This window comes from Oryx dammah, unplaced genomic scaffold (assembly GCF_014754425.2).
Source record: "Oryx dammah isolate SB20612 unplaced genomic scaffold, SCBI_Odam_1.1 HiC_scaffold_8, whole genome shotgun sequence".
NCBI lineage: Eukaryota > Metazoa > Chordata > Mammalia > Artiodactyla > Bovidae > Oryx > Oryx dammah.
Window position 1 is genome coordinate 8,045,245 of NW_024070192.1, and position 18,860 is coordinate 8,064,104.

At 51.4% G+C, this 18,860-nt stretch overlaps 1 protein-coding gene across 1 annotated transcript in view; it reads right to left on the reverse strand.

The window, feature by feature from the left end:
• The window catches only part of MXRA7 (matrix remodeling associated 7), a 31,845-nt gene that overhangs the window by 9,817 nt on the left and 3,168 nt on the right, over positions 1-18,860 (reverse strand). The window contains exon 2 of the mRNA XM_040244642.1: positions 4,881-4,944. Coding sequence (XP_040100576.1) covers positions 4,881-4,944 — 64 coding nt within the window. The remainder of the gene's footprint in view (positions 1-4,880; positions 4,945-18,860) is intronic.

Genomic DNA, 18,860 nt, shown 5'->3' on the forward strand with positions numbered 1-18,860 from the left:
GCCCACCCCAGGCCTGCGCCTGGAAGGATCTCCCCACACCCCTTCCACTCAGGAACTCTTTTTAGGAACTTGACCCGGGGATGAGGTAGCCAGAATGAAACCTGCACAGACGCACATACCCACACACACACACCAGCCCCCACCTCCCCAGGCCATTTGGTTCCATCCATCCTCCCAAAGCGCTTCCCAGGCTAGTGTTAAAGAATCTGCCTGCCAATGCAGGAGACTCTGGTTGGATCCCTGGGTAGGGATGATCCCCTGGAGGAGGGCATGGCAACCCATTCCAGTGTTCTTGCCTGGAGAATCCCATGGACAGAGGAGCCTGGCGGTCGCAGAGCTGCACACGACTGAAGCGACTTAGCAAGCACACATGCATTCTCCCAAGACCAGGCTAGACCATCCTCAGAGCTGCCTGTCGGCCCCTCTCCCTCAAGGGCTCTGGCCAAACAGCTGTCCCCAGGGCTTTTCTCCCCCTCATCCTGATCCTCCCTTCCCAATGCTGCTGTGCTCATTACACAGTCAGACAGAGGTCACTTATCTCTGGGAAGCAGGCTGTGCCTGGGCACTGCATTCCCTGCCTCTCCTTGGGTCCCGGGCATAGAAGGCAACAGGGACCTGCGACCCTCCTGCCGAGGTCCTGGGCCTCCCGGGCTTGAGAGTGCCGGGCCTGCCATCTAGGAGCAGCATGTCGGCAGGCCCCTTCTATGCCCCTCCTCCCACTGGTGACTAAAAATCTAAAAAAAAAAATGCATCCAGCCCACAATGGGACAAGGGATAATGTGGGCTTGTCCATGGTGTGTTTAAATAGGTCATTAAAACCAGTACTTAGGGGGACCTCCCTGGTGGTCCAGTGGCTAAGACTCTGAACTCCCAATGCAGAGGGGCCTGGGTTCAGTCCCTGGTCATGGAACTAGATCCCACATGCTGCAACTAAGGCCTAGCATCACCAAATAAATAACTGTATTATATATATATATACATATATATATATAAATGGCTTCCCAAGTGGCTGGCAAAAAATCCACCTGCAATGAGGGAGACCTGGGTTTGATCCCTGGGTTGGGAAGATCCCCTGGAGAAGGGAACAGCTACCCACTCCAGTATTCTTGCCTGGAGAATTCCATGAACTGTATTCATGAACTGTATAGTCCATGGGGTCATAAAGAGTTGGACATGACTGAACGACTTTCACTTTCGTATATATTTTAAAGTACTTATTACTGAATGGGTGTTCCTGGGTTTGCCAAATCCAGAGCAGCCTTCGTAAGACCTTGTAGCTGCTTTGGAACATACAGAAGGGCAGTTCTAGAGGCCTGAGGAGGGCATACCAGGGTAGGTCTGGACAGAGAAAAACAGGCACGTGTGATGTGGGGAGAAGGCTGCAGGGCAGAAAAGGAAAGAGCTGTGAGCATTCTCCTGGCCAAGTGTCCAGTGGAGAGCATTCCCTCGGGAAGCAGTGCCCTTACATGGACCTTCAGCTCAGCAGGTGGAGGGCAGACAGCCTTCGGCCAGCCTGGGGGACCGAGGCTGAACAGCTTGTCTTATCTAATTTCCGTTAATGTATAAAGAATTGAGTATGGGAAACGCAGAGACCAGCAAATCACCTTCCCACACAGATGTCTTCTTTTTCAGTTCTGTTCTATGTCACTCAAAAGTCAGGGAACTCAAACACCTCCACATCCTGCCCTGGGGCCACCCAGACGGTCTCCAGCTGGGGGGTGTCCCCAGTGATCAGACAGGCTGGCGTGGGCTCCAGGCAGGAAAGGGCTGCAGCCTCTGAGCCTCGCGTTCTCTCTGGGCCAAAGGAAGAAGGTTCTGGATGCAAATTCAGAACCCGGGGGTTGTCGTGGGGGCGATGTTTGCTCTCACCACAACCTGACTGACTTTGCAGGAGAATCTGGCCCCCAGGGCTGAGCATTCCCCTCACCCCACGTCTGGACAGGGTTTATTCAGCAAATATTGATATTCAGTGAGCACTCTGCTGGGGGCTTAGCAGGGAAGAAAGCATACAGTGGGCAAAGAGGAGTAATCAAAATAGCAGAGTTTGCAGTAGGTCCTGAGAGCTCTTCAGCAAAGGACAGTGGGAGGGGAGAGGAAGGTGGGGAGAGGCTGCTTGGAAGTTTAATGGCAGCGGGGAGGGCTGTCAGGAAGGGCTTTTCAGGTGATGCTGCAGGTCTGGGGAGGCGGATCTAGCAAAGCAAGGGGGCCGGGTGACAGGGAGCAAGGGGACAGGGGGACATGGGGCGAGGAGCCAGGGCTCCAGGGGAGGCCATATTACATTTCTCTTAAGGTATAAAGAATTGAGGATGGGAAATGCAGAGACCAGCTGAATATTTTTTGCTCTTCACTCTGTGCTTGGCTCTTCATTCATTCTGCAGTACTTGCTGAATGAATGAAGAGCACATTCTTCCTCCTGGTGAGCTGGGGCTGGGGCTTGGTGCTGAGACTGGATGAGCCCATCCCCCTCCCTGGAGACCCCCGCTCCCATCAGCTGCTCTTCCCTCCAGGCTGAGCACAGCTCAGGCTGATGAGCCAAGGGGCCACAGCATCATCAGGAGCTTTCAACAGCTCAGGGCTTGGACTGCGACATCCGGGGATCTGGGAGCCAAGCTGAGCAATTTGGGGCCATCGTTTGAGGGGCCGGGGGTCTTTGGTGGTCGGGAAAGAACCTGCCAAGGGGCAGAATCACACAGAGCTAGTCTCAGAACGAGCTTGCGGCCACGCTGGCTTCTGGACCTCAGGAAGAGGCAACGGACAAAGAAAACGGATTAACCTCGACGTCAAGGTCATGGTGTTGCTATGTTTTAGAAACATAAAGCAGAAAAATGCTGCCAGCTGGGTACTACTCAAGGTTTTCAACCTGTGGGGCGGGTCTGATGATGCTTCTCTCCTGGGCTGGAGAGAACAAACCTCTAAAAAGACTTTTGCTCAATCCCATATGGTGACCGAGGGACACAGACACATCCAAGGCGGCTAGACCAGGGAGGGTTTCAACTTGAGAGCCCCCCGGGGAGGGGGACTTCCTTATGTCGTCTTCTGTGAATCCGCCCAGTCACTTAGGGAAAGCACCTTGGTGAACACTAATTAATTAGCAAGCAGTACTGCTCACTGCAAAGGGCCTGGGGGCCTCTCCTGTGCGCTTCTGACAGCTGGGGCCCTATGCCTCTCCTGCCTCGGCCTCCAGAGGGCTGCCAGGAGGCGGCCTGGGGGATGGGCACGGTCCAGGAGCAGCAGTCAGATAAGGAGGGAGGGCCCCATTGACCCTGCACATGGCTAGGTGTGGGGCTGCACGTCTGAGAGTGTTCCAGAAGAGGGGTCTGCTGAGTCTCCCCTTGTCCTGGCCCCCAGGGCCGCCAGCAGCCTCAGCTTTTGCCTTCTGCATTCCCAAATCACTAATAGGATCCAACAACGTGGTAAGGACAGGCCCCAGGGCCGTGGTTCCTGCAGACGATCTGAGAGAAGCAGCAGCAGTGGAAAGGGAGCCCCTAGCAAGGGGCTGATGTTCCCCCCTCCACCCACACCCTGCACCCCCCAGCCTTCTGCCCCACCCTCTTCCTCTAAAGCTGTCTGGATAGAAACCCAAGGCCCTTTCCTCCAGGGCCTCCTGGTCGGGGAAGCCTCCTCACACACCCCCTCCCCCAGTCCCAGCCCAACCCTGGCTGCCTGGCCCACACCACCAGCCCCAGTTACCGCATTCCTGCAGCCCTTTCTTTCCGGGGGCCCTGCCAGCTGTTGACTTAAAAATCACAGCAACAATCCCTCCTTTTACAAAAGCCCTAAAATATTTCAAATGTACACAAAAGTACAGCAAGCAATAAGTCTTCGGTGTACATGCCATATAGATTTGACCAATGCTGACATTTTGCTATTTTTGCTTCAGCTTCTTCTTCTTCCTTTTTTTTTTTAAATAAAGAAATAAAACATGACAGATCCAGCAGAGGCCCCACCCTGTGTTGGGTCCCATCTGTCTGGGGCGCTGGTCCTCGTGGGTGCCGTGCCCAGATCAAACACATTGCTTTCCACCCAATTAAGTCTGAATTGGTCCATTTCCTCAAGGCTCCCGTTCACTCTGTTTCTTCCACCGGCTATCTAGGATCTGATGGCCACACAGGTCTGGCTGGTCAGCTAGAGCTGCTTGGAAATCAGACATTTCCTCTCCAGGGAACTTTAACCTGCAGAACCCAAGAGGCGGCCCTGAAAGTGGCTTTAGTCTCTGTAAAATAGGTCTGAGGTATTTGAGAGAAACATGAAATGCACAAAGTGGGGATGAGAAGGGAGTTAGGCACCGCAGGAAATAGAAGGTCAGCGATGGGCCGTCTGTATTTACAGGCAACTCATATTTTATAGAGGGCTTCCCAGGTGGTGCCAGTGGTAAAGAACCTGCCTGCCAATGCGGGAGACGTAAGAGACTCGGGTTTGATCCCTGGGTCAGGAAGATCCCCTGGAGGAGGGCATGGCAACCCACTCTGGTATTCTTGCCTGGAGAATGCCATGGACAGAGGAGCCTGGTGGGCTACAGTCCATAGGGTCACAAAGAGTCGGACACGACGGAAGCAACTCAGCATGCAGGCATGCATACCGGATAGATAGAAAATCGATGGCCGAAGGAGCAAAGCAGGTGAGCAGGGAGATGGGTGCGAAGGTGGGGTTAGAGAGGAGCAGGCTCCGACCTCAGTGTTCTCCAGGTTGCATCAGACCCAACTTCTCAGTCCTTCTCCCCCATCTCTCCCCCTCTACCATCCACTCCCCTTCATCCTGCCACTCGAATCCTCATCTGGGGAAGCTAATGGACCATGCAAAGCCCAGCCCCCACAGCCAGAGGCGATAATGCTGGCCCCCTGGGGCAGCGCTGTGCAACCTGGAGACTGGGTCCCACTCACCGTCTTCCTCCTCAGGCCCTGCCTGCGGTGAAGCCTCCTCACTGTCCAGCTCCTGCTCCTCTTCCTGCAAGACAAGGAGAAGGGTCAGTGCCCAGGCACCCGGGTTACTCTCAGATCCCATCATTCGGTGTTTGACCCCTCGGTCCAAGCGACCTGACCCCTGGATCTGCTGTTAGGAGAGATGTGCTTGTGGACTGGAAGTGGACCTCAAGGATATGGGGCAGCGATGGACAGGACGTCTCGGGGAGAGGCAGGGGCCACCCAGGGACAGCCTGATCACGCACAGCACCCCCACTGTCCTTTGAGCGTGGTTGGGAGGTCCTTCCTGAGAAGGGGCCACGGTCAACAGCAGGTGGAAACAGGGATGTCAGTGTGAGTGCCAGCTGTCCGAGGTGATGGGGGGGAGACTCTAGGCCAAGGACCTGTGTTTTTTACCTTGACACTTTGGGTCCTTTGCCTTTTTCAGGTGGGTCAAGTGGTGGTTGCCACTTTGATAAGTGGACTGGGCGACTCCCGCCTTCCACTACAGTGAGTAGAACAAAAGACACGTGGGACTTCCCTGGTGGCCCAGTGGTTAAGCATCCATGTTTCAATGCAGGGGATGCCGGTTCGATACCTAGTCCGGGAACTAAGATCCCACATGCTGCAGAGCAACTAAGCGTGTACACCCTAGAGCAGGTGTGCCACAACTAGAGAAAGCCCACGTGCCACAACAAAGACACAGTGCAGCCAAAAAAAAAAAAAAAAAAAACACCAACCAAACAAAAAAAACCCAAAAGGCAAGAGAGGAAAGCTGGTGGGGTCTCTGGAGTCTGGGCCAGGCCGAGCATCACAGAGCAGCCATGTTTGCGCTCACAGTCTCCACCTCTGCTTCCTCCAACCTCTTCTCTGTCCCTGACTGTTTCAGATCGCATTTTTCCCAAAATTGGAACTCCACCTCCCTCAGCCCAGTTCTCTCCCATGGACGCACGGACAAAATAAACAGCAGGCTGGAAGGAATGTCCCGGGATGGCCTTGGTGGAGAGGAAGGAGTGACTTCAACTTGCAGGAATGTTGGAGGATGAGAGGGACGTGGCGGAGCTGAGGGACTGGAGGGCGCGGCGAGGGGACCGAGGAAGCCCAGCAGCAGACAGGGCAGAGCAGGCAGGCGGAGGAGAGGGGAGCGCAGACCCGAACGGCCGCCCCGCAGGGCACGAGGCAGCACAGCTGACAAGCCAGACCCAGGCCTCCAGGCTCTGAGCCCTGGGCTCCAGCATCCGCAGCCTCTGCAAACTGCGCAGGCAGGCTCCCGGCCAAATCAGAGCAAGCCGAGCTGGGAGACAAAGTTTGCACAAGGCCAACAGCAAGTCATGGGACTCCCCTCGTGGTCCAGTGGCTAAGACCCCATGCTCTGGGGGAAGCGGGTTCGATGCCTGGTCAGGGAACTAGACCCCACGTCCACCGACTAAAAGATCCCACATGCTGCAACTAAGACCTGACACAGCCAAAATAATTAATTGAAAAAAAAAAAAAAGCCAGTTGTAAGTGGCAAACCCAAAAGGCTTCCCTTGGGTCTCTTGTAACTCTCTCTTGATGGAACCCACAAGATGCCTCCAGGAGGAGCAGTGTGGGAGGCGGGAGCTGGTTCTTCTCCACTTAGCAGTTTACATGCAGCTCAGCACCACCTGGGGCTTCCCAGGTGGCTTAGTAGTAAAGAATCCAGTTGCCAAGCAGGAGACACGGGTTCGATCCCTGGGTCGGAAAGATCCCCTGGAGAAGGAAATGGCAACTCACTCCAGTATTCTTCCCTGGAAAATTCCATGGACAGAGGAGCCTGGCTGGGTACAGTCCATGAGGTCGAAAAGAGTCAGACACGACTAAGCGACTCACACACACACACACACACACACACACACTCATAAATGTGGAGAAAATGTTTTCTAGAAGCACGTGCAAAATGCCATTAACCGAGACTGCTTTTGGAAAGAGGAGCGGTGGGGGCGGCCTTTCCTTCCATCTTACCCATTTCAGTATAATTTGGATTTTCTAATAATAAACATGAACTGCACTTCTAAAATGCTACACAGGGATCGCTGAACAGTGAGCCTGAGGCTATTATACATATATTTTCCTTTAAGAAAAGAAAGAAGGGAAAAAGAAAAAAAAAAAAAAAAGATGAAGCTAATCAGAGCCGTAGCCCAGAAATAAGTCTAATATCAAGACGAGAGAGGAGACCAATTCTCCTATTGTGTGTGAGGGACACGAAGGTTAAAGGAAAAGCAACAAAAAAGCAAGCACACTCCCTTTGTGAAGGAACTCACCATCCAGTAGGAAAGATATAAACCCAGATAATTGCCACGCAAGAGGGGAAATTCAAGAACTGATGCAGACTTCTTTAGTCCAAAGGGAGGCAGCGTCATTTGACCTGCCAACACTCCCTCAGGGGAAAGGCTGGTTTACATTTGAATTCTGCTCTTGACTTTTGAAGTGTGGTGCTTTTCAAAACTGGACTTCCCTGGCAGTTCAGTGGTTAAGACTTCATCTTCCAACGCAGGGGGTGCGGGTTTGATCCCTGGTTGGGGACCTAAGATCCCACATGCCCCACCACAAAAAGCCAGAACATAAGCAACAGAAGCAATACTGTAACACATTCAATAAAGGCGTTAAAAATAGCCCAGGTCAAAAAAAAAAATCTAAAAAGAACTGGCTCTAACCCATTGGTGGGTCATGAAAGCAACTTAGAGGTTGCTACTAGCATTTTAAAAATGTGCAGCCAATGTCTCATTGTGGTTTTAAGATTTAATAATTTTAGGAGCACAAATGCTCCAAACAGCTCCCAAAATGACATTTGAAAGGTTATTTACATTTAAAATATATTGACGTTTCTTAACTAAGCTCATATAATACCACCGTCCAGTAGCTCTAGTTGATTTTCAGATTTTGAAAAAACATTCATGGGCGGATGGTCAGTGACTAATAGGATTGCCTTTGTGATTTCAGCCCTGTGATCTTATGGGATTGGATGCACACGTGACAGTTTGGATGTGACCTCAAGGGAGGTCGACCCGGTGTCTGAGGTGCCCAGAGTAAACTCCTCTAGCTGCCCTGTCTGTCTGGATTCTGGCACTTACAAAGACTTAAAAGGAAAAATACAGCATTCAAATGTCAGGAAACTAAGTATAAAAGGAATTTAAATAAGTAAATACTCAAACGATGTGTTTTGTGGGTTTGCAGCATTTACACTTCTTAGGTTATTTAGACTTAAAACTGCACAAGACTTTGAGGGCACCCTGTATCCCAGAATTATATTAAAGACAAATACTGGTGTGTGTGTACGTGTGGTAGAGGTAGATACCATTTTAAAAAGCTTCTGTGACTTTATAAACGTGGGTGCAATTTAAATAGATTTCTTATGGTGAGACTTGACGTTTGGAAAACACTGCTGAATCCGCCATTTACTTTTTTCTGCCTGCACAGAAACCCCCTTCTTTCAAAAGGTGTTCTTTGAAGCCTGTGGTCCTGGTGGGAACTGCCAGACAGGCAGTCAGACCACCCCAGCCCCGCCATGCCCTGTGATGGATTTGACAGGCGGATATGAACCATGGGCCTGATTTCTGCTTGGGCACAAGGAACCTCTGGTCCCAGAGCTGAGAGCTTGGGAGATGGGGGTGACCCAGGGTCACGGGGTGGAGAGTCCCTGGCTGTGATTTGCCCCGAGGTCATTCTACCCCAGCCTCCCCTGTACGTGAGCGACTCAAATCCTGGTTCCACGAAAGCTCACCTAAGCTGAGTTTCTGTCACCAACATCCAGAGTCCTGACCACTGTCACTGTCCACTCACATCCCTCTCTGCAAGCCCAGAACATCTCAAGTTCTGCCAGGAGGCTGTTGCCTGTTTGACATACCAGCTGCTCAGCAGCGGGAGGTGGGGAGTGGGGGCTGCTCCAGGGAGGTGGTTACTTACTGGGCTTTTAGATAACAGAATAATGGAAAGGCTTCCATTATTAAAAAAAAAAAAAGTTAAAAAAAAAATCGTTCAATTGCATTTTGCCCTTAGTTTATAAAAAGTGTGTACCCAGCAGTAAAACAAAAGTGCTGGGGGCTTCCCGGCGGTCCAGTGGTTAGCAGTCAGCGCTTTCACTGTGGAGGGTGCAGGTTCAGTCCCTGGCTGGAAAACTTAGGATCCTGCAAGCCATGCCCTGGGGCCAAAAAATAACCCCAAACAAACAGAGCAAACCCCAAAAACCAAATGTGCTGATACCAACAAGAGGGTCAGGTTTCAGAAACAGAGCGCTTAAGACAACCGTGGAAGCCCTTCTGGAGGTGGGAGCTCTTAGCCTCAGTCCAGTGCTCTGCATTTCAAGGTGGTGAGCTGTGTGCACAACCGCAAGGGAAGAGAATAAAGTGAGACCATGTGCAAAATGCCGGAGCCTTTGTCTCAGTAAGGATTTTACTGGGAATTCCCTGGTGGTCCAGTGGTTGGGACTCAGCACGCTCACTTCTGGGCCAGGTTTGATCCCTGGGTGGGGCAAAGGAGGAGCGCTCAGCTGAGCCCTAGTGGTGCAGGGGAGGCCTCAGGAGGGACGAGAATCCTGAGCTGGGTCTGAGAAGAGCTGGCCCGGCCTAGAACATCACAGCTTTTTCAGTGACTCCTTGGCGTCTTGTGTGACCGCAGGGAGGGTGTGGCAGGCCAGGAAAGCAAGGCCTGGACCAGAGAACTCACATGGGACAAGGTACTGAGGAGCCACCGGGAATTTAACAATGGGGAGAAAGAAGATAAGAGCTGCAGTTGGGAGCTGTACATGGGGATGCGCTGGCAAGACAGGAGGCAGGAGGGACTGAGTGCAGGGCTTCACCCGTGCTGGTCCCCAACAGCAGGCCTGAGGCCAAGACCACACCCCAGTCAGCTCACTGACCAGCGTCTTAGAGACTAGTTTATATGCTGCTGCTGCTAAGTCACTTCAGTGGTGTCCGACTCTGTGCGACCCCAGAGACGGCAGCCCACCAGGCTCCCCCATCCCTGGGATTCTCCAGGCAAGAACACTGGAGTGGGGTGCCATTGCCTTCTCTGCTAGTTTATATACATATATATATAGAGAGAGACTCTTTGTGACCCCATGCCCATGGACTGCAGCATGCCAGGCCTCCCTGTCCCTCACCATCTCCTAGAATTTGCCCAAGTTCACGTCCAGGGCATCGGTGATGCCATCCAGCCATCTCATCCTCTTCTCTTTCTGCCCTCAATCCTTCCCAGCATCCGGGTCTTTTCCAAGTCAGCTGTTCACATCAGGTGACCAAATATCAAAGCTTATATATCTAGTTCCCAAACCAGGGATTGAACCCAGACCCCCTGCATTGGGAGCATACAGTCTTAACCACTGGGCCACCAGAGAAGTCCCTGGGTTACTTTTCTAATTCAGCTTTTCCATCAATGGAGGCAGGTGGAGGGATGGCCTCCTGACAGCCTCGCCAAGGCCAGGAGCCCAAGACAGGGGTCCCCCAGAGGCCAAAAGGGGAGGGTGGCAGAGGGGACAGGGAGGAGGTTGTAGGGCACAGAGGGGCTTGGAAGGAGGCTTCTTGGAGCCCCTAGGAGCCAGAGGCACACGCTGCAGACAGCTCATTGCCATTTATGGCTGCCCTGGCTGATACACAGGCTCAAGTGGAGCAGAGATAGGGAGAGATGGCTGCAGAGACAGATATCTTTTTGTCTGTCTGTCTCTCTTTCTGCCTAAGGAGGTGAGTCTGCCCTGGGTCCTGCAAACAGGGTCTGTTGGACCCTGAGACCACCCACCTGAGCTGCACCAACACCTCCATCCCCACACCCTTCCCAGTTAATCCAGACTGATTTTAAACTTAGAGGACCAGGGCTCCACCAGGCAGGCATCGAAGAGGCCCAGCTCCTCTGTAGAGGCAAAGACTGAGGTAACAGGAAGCTCTCAGGGGCCCACAGCATCCCTTGCCCTGGCCCGCAGCCTGGGACAGACCAATCAGCTGCCCGGTCTCCAGAGAAGGTTTCTGAGAGGGGCCCCGAGAACAGGCAAGGCTCAGGGGCTGCCTCCCGGCTCCCATTAGGCGGGAGCGGATTTGACATTGCTGGCAGTCCTTCCAGGAGGATTTCATCAGGCAGTCAGGCTTCTCATCTTCGGCACTCAGAGGGAAGCGCCGGCTGTGGGGTGAGCCGAGACAGCAGCAGAGCCGGCGCCAGTGCCCGGGGCGTGGGTGCTGGGTGGGGAGGATGGGCCGGCAGAGGTCACGGCAGTTCTTTGCCTGCACCATCAAAACAACTCTGCCACCCCTGCCTCCAGATGAGAGCTCCAAGCTGAGGCCGCTCAGGCCAGCTCCACACGTGCAGCTAGAAAAGGCTCATCCCCTGTGACAAGGAACTTACATCTCATGCCTCAGACTGGCCCTTCTCAACCTGTCCAATTTTCCTCTGCAGTCACAGCATCTTGACTCTTCATCATGGCCTGGGAATGTAGATGCCAACCTGCCATTTCCTTTCTATGGAGCCAAGACACATGGCAGGTGGGATCTTAGTTCCCTAACCAGGGATTGAACCCACTCTCCCCACCTTGGGCTTCCCTGGTGGCTCAGAGGTTAAAGCGGCTGCCCGCAAGGCGGAAGACCTGGGTTCGATCCCTGGGTCGGGAAGATCCCCTGGAGAAGGAAATGGCAACCCACTCCAGTATTCTTGCCTGGAGAATCCCATGGACGGAGGAGCCTGGTGGGCTACAGTCCACGGGGTCACAAAGAGTCAGACACGACTGAGCGACTTCACTTCAATTCACTTCACTTCACTTCAATTCACTTCACTTCACTTCATTCCCCACCTTGGAAAGCCATCTGGGATCCACCTCTTCCTTCTCCCCGCTCCTGCCTCAATCACTCAGTACCTTCATGGGCACCACAGGCACTCCACTCTCCTGCAGTCATCTCTTCTGAGGATACCTTAAAATGATGACTTTATCATGTTTTTCCTTCTCAAAGCCCCATAATGGTGGTTGCCACGTTCAATCCGAAACTCCCCTGGCTTTTGAAGCTCTCTGGCTTCCAGACTCAGTGAGGTCAGTGTCTAAGAGCTTCCTGGGAAGTGCTGTCCCCTCCCACCCACCATGCATGTCTGGGGTAGAGGGTAGGCTGGAACACAGGGTCATCCTTGGGACCACAGCCTCAGGCACTGATCTGTCCTTGGCTGTTCACCCCTGAGCCCTCCTCCTTCCCCTGAACAGGGTCTTCTGAGATCACTGGATCCAGCTTGCACGATCTTGAGCTCAGTTACTCTACCCTCGGTCGGCTGAGCCCTGGAGCCCTGTGGAACTGCCGCAGGGACCTCTGCCAGGGGAGAGGGAGGAGCCAAGGGGCTGAGACCACCCCCACCCCCACCCGGAGCAGCTCCACTTTTCCTCCATGTGCTGGACTTCCGTCTGTATAAGACTGAGGAGGGTAAAAGGTATTGTGACTTTTAAAAAATCTTAGAAGGCAGGCTTCCCTGGTGGTCTAGTGGTTAAGAATCCCCCTACCAATGCAGGGGACAAGGGTTTGACCCCTGGTCCAGGAAGATCCCGCAAGCCATGGCGCAACTAAGCCTGTCATGTGTTACAACTAATGAGCCCAAGCTCCAAAGCCCACGGGCCGCAGCTACTGAAGGCCTCCAGCTCTAGGGCCTGTGCCCTGTAGCAAGAGAGGCCTGTGCACCGCAACGGAGAGGAGCCCCCACTCGCCACAGCTAAGAGAAAGCCCCCGTGCAGCAAGGGAGACCTAGCATAGCAAAAAATAAATGAATAACTCTCTATCAAAAATGTTGGGAAGCCACTGATTTAATGTGGCTTCTACCCAATAGAAAACACCCGTGGATCAAACCTTTGATGAATTGCTAGTTGTCCAGTCTGTGTTTGAACTTGTCTTACATCGGGGAGATCACTAGCTTACAGAGCCGTCTGCCTCTTTGGAGCATAATACACGACTTTAGGGATGCTCCGCAGGCAGGCGACACGCAAGGCCGTGGGGACATAGAGAAGTAGACTCCTGCTGCCCAGGGCGGTTCTGCCCAGAGCCTGCCTGTCAGCAAGAACTGACAGAGTTTTCTTGTCTTTTTGTTATTATTGCAGCTTATTCAATCGGCAGGTACTTTGGGGGTGCCAGTGTCTGCCAAGTCTGTTTAGGAGCTGGGGGTGCGGCTCTGGATGTGGCAGGCACGGACCCTGTTCTCACACACTGACATTCCGCCGCGGCAGATGGCACAGGCTGAAACAAAAGATGACCTCAGCCCGTGCTGAGTGCTGAGAAGGAAGTGAGCCCGGATGGGGTGACGTGTTGGGGGAATTCATATCCGCCAAGGTGGTCAAGGACCCAGAGACTTGATAAGGGAGGAGGAGCAACCATGAGGATCTAGGTTGGGGAGGGTCCGCCAGGCCTGGTGCTTGGGCTGAGCAGAGGGGGGCGGCTGAAGAAAAGGCTGAGGTGGGGTCCTGCTGGGCCTCAGGGGCCCGGGGAAGAGGGTGAGGATTATTCTATCAGCCACTGAGGGGCTTTACGCAGGAGAATGGATTTGCTACCTGTGGTGCTCATTAGAGAGGGCAAGGGAGAAGTCTAAGAGGCCACTGGGATGGTGCTGGGCTGGGTGTATATATTTTGACATCCTCAGCTATTTTAAAATTAATTAATTAACTTTAACTTTTGACTGCACTGGGTCTTTGCTGTGGTGTGTGTGGGGGGGCACAGTGGTAAAGAATCAGCCTGCCAATGCAGGAGACACAAGAGACTTGGGTTCGATTCTTGGGTCGGGAAGATCTCCTGAAGAAGAAAATGGGAACCCACTCTAGTATTCTTGTCTGGAAGTTTCCACGGACAGAGGAGCCTGGAGGTCTATAGTCCATAGGGTCACAAACAGTCGGACATGACTGAGTGACTCACACACACACACACATGGGTTCCCTAGTTGCCTGTGGCACATGTGGGATCTTGGTTCCCTGACCAGGGATAAAACACAAGCCCCCTGTGCAGTGGAAGGTGAATTCTGAACCACTGGACCACCAGGGAAGTCCTGCATCAGCAGTTATTGACCTGGAGGCCCACGTTGGCCAATGTGTTCTGGGAGGTGGCAGGGGTGGCCTGGGCCCAGATGTGAGTCCTCCACTTGATATTATGAGCACAAGCTTTTCTAGTAAAAGGAAAGCACCGGGTAATCCTTGGACTCAAAGGGCAGGGGTTGGGAGAGAGGGGAGTGAGACTGAGAACTTGCATATCGCCCCAGGGCACCAGGAGTCAGCCTGCAGGCTGGTGTGGTCAAACGTCCAGACTAAAAGGACCATCCTGGACTCTGACCTCAGATCCCAACTGAGGGCACATTCACAAGCCCCAAACACTAACCCTAAGCCACTCTGTCTGGCTCAGACATCAGCCTGCCAGATTCAATCCTATCAGATTAACGGGTTTTGGCACTGTTCCTACAAATAGGATTTAGAGGACATCAAAAGCTTCATTAAAAAAAAAAAAACCACACAAAAAAACCCTGAGGCAGCAATCAGGCATCTACCAGACCCTCAGTCAGTGAGAATTAGGTTGAATTCTCATCTCTATATTTCAGGATTAACAGAGAAGGTCAAGGATAGGGAGGAAAACCAAGGGACTGATCAAATCAGTCTGACTAAATCAGACTGACCAAATCTGAGAGGGTCAGAAGAAATGAGATCATTGTGTTGGGGAAAGCCAGGCTGAAGAATTTTGAACATGACTAACTCCGAGGATAATAACAGAACACAGATGGCCAGCATTTAAGATCTCTACCCAAGGAAGGGAAACCAGTTTTAGATCATGAGGAATAAAGAAAAAGGACTGTCTGACCCTATAGTAGGCTTATTGATTTTCATAGGAGGCCACTGGGCCAGAGGTATTTTCTTGTCCTGAGATTGATCTCAGACTCTGAGTGTTCAGCAAGTAAGAACTTGGCCGGGAGAGTGTTAATGCCGAGGTCACAGAATTAGACCCTTGCTGAGGCCAGGTTCAGGGCTGTGTTAACCAGATGGTTAGCAATGTCTGCAAGGACTTCTAACTTGAAAATACTAAACAGGGACAACCACTGGTGGTCCAGTGGTTAAGAAGCCGCCTTGCAATGCCAGGGAACTTGGGTTCGATCCTTGGTCAGGGAACTAAGATCCCCATGCAGCAGAGTAAGTAAGGCCGAGTGCTACAACGACTGAGCCCACACGCCACAACTAGAGAGTCTGTGTGCCGCAACCAAAGATCCCACGTGACCAACCAAAGATCCCACGCGACCAACAAAGACTCTGAGCGCCAGAACTAAGGCTCGACACTGCCAAATAAACACATGTGCGCACGCACACACATGCTCGCTACCCAGGTCATGAAACAAGAGCTGATGGCTAGAAAGAAAACAGTCCTGGATTGCAGAACTCCTTTTAGCTCAACCCCTCCGTTTTGTCGATAGGAAAACTCATACCCAAAGTTAAATGGCTTCCCCAAGTCTCCAAGGCTATTCAGAGGCAAAAATACTAGATAAGCAAGTTCCCTGAATTCTTGCATTTCGATTTCCTTCAGGCCATTCAATCTCACTGGCTATTCTTTAGCTATTCACTGTAGCCAGGAGAAAGGGACCCATGTGCCCACCTCCCTGGTGAGAGAGAAGGAATGATTGCTATTAGCATCCCAGCCTTCCTTTTTGGTTCGGACCAAGCAGCGAGATATCAGAAGGACAGCCAGTGGCTCTGTCTGTGCATCAGGACCCGATAGGAGGAGTTTCTGGACTCCTGTTCCATTTATCTGTCCTCAACAAGGGCAAAACCGAGTGCGGTCAGACTCAGGTTGTTCCAGAAATGCTCTGGCCACTAGGGACTTGGCATTTCTCAGAAAAAAATGTCCACCGGAGGTCTAAGTTGGTCTCAGCCCTCCCACGTTGTAGTCTGGGAAGGAAAGGGCTACAGAAGAGAAGCTGTCTAAAAGTGAACACGCTCAATATTTTATTTCTAACTCTTTGAAGCCAGGCACTTTTTTTTTTTCCCCCTTAAGGTATGTTCTTTAGGAATTTATTTTTCCCACTAAGCAGAAAAATTTAAACTGACAGCTACATTTTCCACATGCAAACAAAACTCTATCGCTGAAAGAAATAACAAAATTTAGCTATTAGGAAAGCCCCAATTTCTTTCTCATATGAAAAAAATTAAATTATGGGCTTAAAGAACTTTGGGCTTCTCTGGTGGCTCGGACAGTAAAGAATCCGCCTGCAACGCAGGAGACCTGGGATCCCTGGGTCGGGAAGATCCCCTGGAGAAGGGAATGGCTACCCACTCCAGTATTCGTGCCTGGAGAATCCCATGGACAGAGGAGTCTGGCAGACTGTAGTCTGTGAGGTCGTAAAGAGTTCCATGGGACTGAGCAACTTTCACTTTCACTTTCAAAGAACTTTACAAAACATACCCTTTTACACAACTAAATGTGGAACTCTGCTTACAGCCCTCTGCGTCATCTTGTTTAGTTGATGTTCAGTTCAGTCGCTCAGTCGTGTCCGACTCTTTGTGACCCCATGGACTGCAGCACCCCAGGCTTCCTTGTCCATCACCAACTCCTGGAGTTTACTCAGACTCATGTCCATTGAGTCTGTGATGCCATCCAACCATCTCATCCTCTGTTGATGTACATTGTTGTAATTATTGTGAAGAGACTATTCCCGTGATTTTTTTTCTTAATTTTTAATATATATGTTTATTTATTTGGCTGTGCCACGTCTTAGTTGCGTGTGGCATACTGGATCTTTGATCTTCGTTGTGCCTGGGGGATCTAGTTCCCTGACCGAGAATGGAACCTGGGCCCCTTGCGTTGGGAATGTGGAGTCTTAGCCACTGGACCCCCGGGGAAGTCCCATTATTCCTGTCTTGTGCTCAGCTTTTTCCCCTTACTTACGTCTACCAGTTTGCTAACATTTGGATTCTGTCCCTCCACCCCCAGAAAATCACTAGATCCGTTGCAGACTGTTTTTGTATCCCCCAGAATTTATATGCTGTTCAGCATATGAACCAACCCCAGTTCTGAACCCCTACTTGGAGGTGGGGCCTTCAAGAGGCAATTAGGTTTAATGGGGTCATGACCTTGGGTCCCCCATGATGAGATTAGGCCCTTAGTAGAAAAGGAAGACACCTGACTGTTTTCTGTGCTGTGTGAGGACATAGCAGTCGGCCAGCTGGGAAGTGGGTTCTTATCCGGAACCGAATCTGCTGGTACCTTGATCTTGGACTCCTCAGTCTTCAGAACTGGCAGAAATAAATGTCTGTTGTTTAATGATTTTTTTTTTTTTTGGCCACTCCACAGGGCATTCGGGATTTTAGTTTCCTGACTAGGGATTGAACCTGTACTGCCTGTGGTGGAAACATGGATTCTTAGCCAATGGACTGCCAGTGAAGTCCAATCTATAGTAGTACTCTGTGTTATAGGAGCCTGAGAGGACCAAAGGACAAGACTCAAAGCGGTAAGAACAACTGCCAGCTACCGGTTTGGCCATCCACTAAATGGACTTCTGTTAGGAGAACAGAAAGTGGGGCTACATTGACATCACAAAGCTCAGGACACAAAAGAGAAAAAGAAAAGAAAATACAATAAAGAAAAACAATTAACAAAGGTCAGGCAGACGATGTGGGATGGGATTTACCTTCTTGGTCATTCTGAGAAGGCTAGGGGCTTTGCAGCTCCCTGGGGAACAGAGCTGTGGTGACAAGGCTGGTACCAAGATGGGCCCAACAGCAAGATAATGTCAGAAAGGCGAACAGGGGCCCAGCTGCATGGTGAGGGCAGACAGAGGAGGCTGTGCAGCTCAATCAAATCGGCACCCTCAGAGTGCCTGAAACACCAAGCCCTTTCCTGAGAAACTCCCCGTCAGGTTCCTCTTTCCCAGCATTGGATGTTGGAAAGTCCCAAACCTACAGAGAAGAATAATACAATGAACTCTCCTATACCCTTTCACTTAGATTCACCAATTGTTAACATTTTTCCATCTCTGTACTCTCTCTCCATACACATCCATGACTTGTGTGTGTGTGTGTGTGTGTAACTATCTGAATCATGACATGTTATCCCTAGATGTTTCAGCATGCATCTTCCTAAGAACATTTTTCTATATTACAATGCCAGCATCATGCTCAAGAAAGTTAGCATTGATACAATAAAATGATCTAATAAATCATTCATTTGGAACATGATCCAATTATCTCTAAAATATTCTTTATAGCTTCCCACCCCATCCAGAATCCAATCAAGGGCCAGGTATTTCATTTGTCTTTCCTGTCTCTTAGTCTCCTTCAATCTCTAAGCGTCTGCATTGGCCAGCAGCCTTAGAGGAAGTCCCTTCTCCATTTCTGAGCCGATTGAGGGCCTGAGCACCAGGATGTCTGAGTCCTGGCTCAGACAGAGCGATTCGACTCCACTCCTACTGAGTGACATTGATCCTCTGTCTATGACCACTGTTTGGCATCCTATGATACAGCCCTGCTGGAATCCACGTCTCCTTTAGGCGAGAGGTCGGCAAATCCTAAATCTTAACCTGTACCTTGTGGACTTCCCAGGTGGCTCAGTGGTGAAGAATCTGCCTGCCAATGCAGGAGACATGGGTTCGATCCCTGGAACAGGAAGATCCCCTGGAGAAAGAAATGGCAACCCACTCCAGCATTCTTGCCTGGAAGATCCAATGGACAGAGAAGCCTGCTGGGCTACTGTTCATGGGGTCGCAAAGAGTCGGACACGACTGAATCGACTGAACAACAACAATGACCTCAGCACCGGAAAGCACTGCTTCCTGGCCTTACAAGGGACCAGCTTTTGTTCTTGACATCATTCTCCATAATTCTCTGTGACGGTGGGCATGCCCGCCTCCATCCCTGCACACTTCCACACTAATTCCTCAGAGAAATGACAGGCAGTTTAATAATGACACTGCTCTCCGCTCAGCCTCCCCAGCCTGCCTGATCTAACCCCTTTTCCCTCAGCGGTTGCTCAGCCT